This window comes from Sinocyclocheilus anshuiensis, unplaced genomic scaffold (genome assembly GCF_001515605.1).
Source record: "Sinocyclocheilus anshuiensis isolate Anshui unplaced genomic scaffold, SAMN03320099.WGS_v1.1 scaffold1440, whole genome shotgun sequence".
Classification (NCBI taxonomy): Eukaryota; Metazoa; Chordata; class Actinopteri; order Cypriniformes; family Cyprinidae; genus Sinocyclocheilus; species Sinocyclocheilus anshuiensis.
In genome coordinates, this window is record NW_015547692.1 from 90119 (window position 1) to 94627 (window position 4509).

The window sequence follows — 4509 nt, forward strand, 5'->3', positions numbered from 1 at the left end:
CCTCAGATTCCAGATTTTCAAATAGTTGTATCTCGGCCCAATGTCATATCTTAACAAACCATACATCAATGGAAAGCTTATTTATTCAGCTTTCAGATGGTGTATAAATCTCAATTTCGAAAAATTGACCCTTATGACTGGTTTTGTGGTCCAGGGTCACATATAGTTGACAGTGTCCAACATTGGATATACATTAATAACAAAATAAAGTAATTTTTCTTTTTTAATTTCCACCCTTTCCACCACATTTTAATTGATATATTGATGTGCATTTTAAGCATTTTTGGATAAAGATGCCTGACTCCTTGACTCACAGTTTGCAAATTATGTATCATAAATAAATACATTGGAATAATATTTTTACATAATTGATTAGAATAGTATTTATGTTTATAATTTTCTTTTAGTCAATTTTTATTCATTCGATTTTCATAGCTTAGGATTCAAAGTCTAGGTCTACATATGCACACACATTGAGCTACATGCGTGTAGTCTGTGCTTGATGTAACCGTCTGTATGTATTGTGTAATGGTGCAGCATGGTGAGGAGGTTTCCCCAGCTGCTAGTGATCTAGCTATGGTCCTGACACGAGGCCTCAGCATGGAGCAGCAGAAGAGCAGCCGAGACTCCCTTCAGTACTCAAGTGGATACAGCACTCAGACAACCACCCCATCCTGCTCAGAAGATACCATCCCCTCACAGGGTAACACATAGTCAAAATTACTCACATGTTCTCAGTAAAGGCCTGTTCACACCAAAAGTGATAGCTATAACGCTAACCATATTAGTGTCCGCACCAACGCACAATAACACTTTGTTTATTACAAGCACGTGCTGCTGTTGTCATCTGCCGCTTTAAATGCTTAAGCTCTTTAAAATCAGGTGGATTCTGATTGGCTGTCAATGTTCTCATCATTCATCAGCTAGAAAAACAAATCATTCTGAAAGTGGTTTTATCAACATTGTTCCTCTGTTTAATTTCACTGTGACACTATAGCTGTGGTGTGGACTTCCCTGTTCTATTAGAATGAAAACTTTGTAGGTATCATTATTATTATTATAGTTATCAGCCTTTGTGTGATTGGGCCTTAACAGATATTACTGATTATTATTTGAATTCAAAACAAGTTATAAGAGCTGACAAGTTACAAGTGGGATTTTTTTTGTTAGGCTCCGATTATGATGGTTACTCAGTGAACGGAGACACTGAGGCCAACGGTCAGGCTGAATTCGATAAATCCTCCACAATTCCCCGTCACAGTAATATCGCCCAGAACTACCGGCGCATGATACAGACTAAGCGTCCTGCCAGCACGGCAGGCCTGCCCAGTGGAGTGGGTGCTCTGGGCGGACCACCCGGTGGAGGGGGCGGTATCTCCGGCACAGCCACCATTCGCCGAACACCGTCTACGAAGCCTGGGGTGAGGCGCACCCTCTCCAGCGCTGGCCCTATTCCTATACGACCACCCATCGTGCCAGTCAAGACCCCCACTGTGCCTGACTCACCTGGCGGGTATACAGGCACTACCGCCCATGTGGGCAGCGAAGAATGTGTCTTTTATGTGCCGGATGATGCCTCCCCGGGAGCGCTGGAGTACGTGAAGGCCTCTCCAAAGCGGCTGAGCCTGCCTAACACAGCCTGGGGCTCAGGGGGTGTAGGCGGCTTAGAGATGAGCGTCTACGGCCAACCAGGTGAAGAAGATCACCTGCTGGCTGCCAATCGCCACAGTCTGGTGGAGAAGATCGGGGAGCTGGTAGCCAGCGCTCACGCCTTAGGTGAGGCCCAGTTCCCTTTCCTCTCGCTTCCAAACCAGCCCCCACCAGGCCCCGAGTCCCAACCCGATCCTGAAGTGCCCCAGGAGGGTGAGGACATGCTGAGGTCTATTCGTCGAGGGGTGCGACTGCGCAAAACCGTCTCCAATGATCGCTCTGCACCCCGGATTTTGTGATGCCTCCTGGAGAGATGGGAGAATACAAGCGAAGTAACAGAAAAAAACTTCACAATGACTCTTTAGAAAATGAGCTATGAAAAAGAGGATTACAAATTAAATGTTTAAAGTCATTGTAGAAAATAATGAATAACAGTAATGAAAAAAAGTAAATGATATTATGTAACAGCAGGCCCAGGCCACTATAACTCTTAGCGTGTCTGAACGCATGTTTGTCTTATTAACACACCCATCACCACGGGATAGTTGAACTGTAGTGAGACAATTAACTACTGACAGAACAAGGGACCAGGATGTCTGGGGGATTTTTGTGGTCCCCTCCAGTTCTCCGCATGGTACCAGTAGAATAACGGCCCTCCTCAAATTATGGACCCCAGGAATCAGTGCTTGAGAAGCTCATGGGGTATGCAGGGACTCGTCGCAGATCCTTGCCCTCCACAACGCTCTCTCTAACCCCGCCCTCACCTCCAGTAAAATTGACATCACATCCTGAAAATCTTGTGGTATCGCTGTTGTGTGCTGGTCTGCAGTCTGGAGGTGAGCAGGGCTCTGCTGCAGGTCAGCTCGTGGTTGCATAGATGGACAGGATTTATCTTTTGTTCGTACACTTCCGTTGTCTTGTTTGTTTTATTTACAAGCAGTTAATCGCCTCCTAGCTCCTAAGAGTAGGAAACGTTCATGTCAGGTATATGGATATTATAGAATTAGGGTGAAAAAAACACCATGATAGTGTGGAGCAATAACGCTTTTTTCCCTTTTTTTCCCTTTGATGGGGGAAGGTTTCGAAGATCAGCTTTTAATAAAGTTGTTCGTTTTTGATGTTCAGGTGACTTTGGGGAAGCAGATGCTTTCGAAGACTTCTTGTTGAGTCTAGTTATGGCTTATTTAAAAAGAAAATGAGAAATAGAAAGGATGCAGAGCACTTTTAAGGCATAGTTTTGACCACTAGTTATCACTGTGGCCACACTGTGTGTGGTGAATGCTGTGAGACAAGCGCGGTCACATGCCCTGGTACATAGGGAGACGAATACATGTAGCAATGTGATGATATAAGAAAAAAGAGAGAGATGGAATGCGAAGCAGAGATGGAGGTAAGAAAAATGATTTGGCAACATTTTACAGTAGGATCAATTTGTTAACAGTATTAGTTAATGTACTATGTATCATGAACTAACAATGAACATAATTTATTAATCTAGGTTGATGTTAATTTCTACTTATTGTAGTTCATTTTCTATATTTCAAGTGGAATAAATAAGCATCAGCTAATGTATTATGAATAAACAATAGGACATTCAAAAGGTTGGAGTCAATCAAATATTAATACATTTATTCAGCAAGTATGCATTAAATTGATCAAAAGTAACAGTAAAGACGTTTATAATGTAACAAAATATTTCTGTTTTCTTTCTATTTGTCAAATAATCCTGCAAAAAATGGATCACGGTTTTTCACGAAAGCAGCAAAACTAATGATCATTTCAGCCCTGATTATTAAAAAAAAAAAAATCTGCTTTGCCACAACAGGAATAAAATTACATTTTAAAGTATATTAAAATAGAATAATAATATACCCCCCCTTATATATTAGCATTAACTAGATAAATTCATATTTTTAACGAAAAAAATTTTTTTGCAGTTGTTGTTCACTGTTCATGACACCTCACAACACCTATTGCATTAACTGTTAACCAGTTGAATCTTATTGTAGAGTGTGACCAATGATCTTGAAAGGGAATTGGTTGATGCATTATATTTAATTTCCAATTTGACCTTCTAAGTTCTAAAATGTTTTTCAGGAAATGTTCTTTTACTTGTCAAGCCTCAAACCACAGTCCCGATATATCTTTAGGAGGGGTGGAGAGAACGAGCTAAGATGAAGGCACACACCTGGCTGCCATTTTTTTTGGGACATAAGAATGAACTTTGGATCTGCAGAGGGAAGAAGGGATGAATAAAGGAGTTGGAGAGAATGAACTCTGGGAAGAAAACTCATCCAGTTGTTTATGATAAAAGCATTCCACTGCCTGTTTTAGATGATATAGGAGTAAATACCTATGACACAAAAGGTCGCTGGTTACCCTGGTTCACCCAACGTGAAGAAAAACAATGCTCTGTGATGATACTGGATGTGGAAGGGATATGTAGGAGGTCAAAACATAGTTTTAGTCATGTAGTGTCTATTTGTGAGTGACTTTCTGTTCTCCCAAGACTCCCTATAACCCCTGCGGTCATAAATAGTGCTGTTGCACCAGACACATGCTCCTTACTCTGACTTTTGGGTTGTTTTGTGAATTATTTATTTTGCATAGAGCACTTTGTTTTAGGAATGCCTGTAGCGTGTTCAAAAGGAAAAAGTATGTCTGCTTTGTGACAGTATGTACGACTGTGCTGATCTCTCACCGAAAACATTCTGGAACGCCAAGGCCATATTGAGAACAGGCTGGAATGAAAGAACATGGTTATGGCAAGCCCACACTGCCAGCCAAATTTGTATATATATGTATATACTGTATATATACATATATATATATATATATATATATATATATATATATATA

At 40.9% G+C, this 4509-nt stretch overlaps 1 protein-coding gene across 1 annotated transcript in view; it reads left to right on the plus strand.

The window, feature by feature from the left end:
• The window catches only part of LOC107703609 (MTSS1-like protein), an 81586-nt gene extending 79596 nt beyond the window's left edge, over positions 1-1990 (plus strand). The window contains exons 14-15 of the mRNA XM_016506303.1: positions 538-703; positions 1171-1990. Of these exons, the coding sequence (XP_016361789.1) occupies positions 538-703; positions 1171-1949 (945 nt within the window). The 3' untranslated portion in view covers positions 1950-1990. The remainder of the gene's footprint in view (positions 1-537; positions 704-1170) is intronic.
• The last annotated feature ends 2519 nt before the right edge of the window (positions 1991-4509 follow it).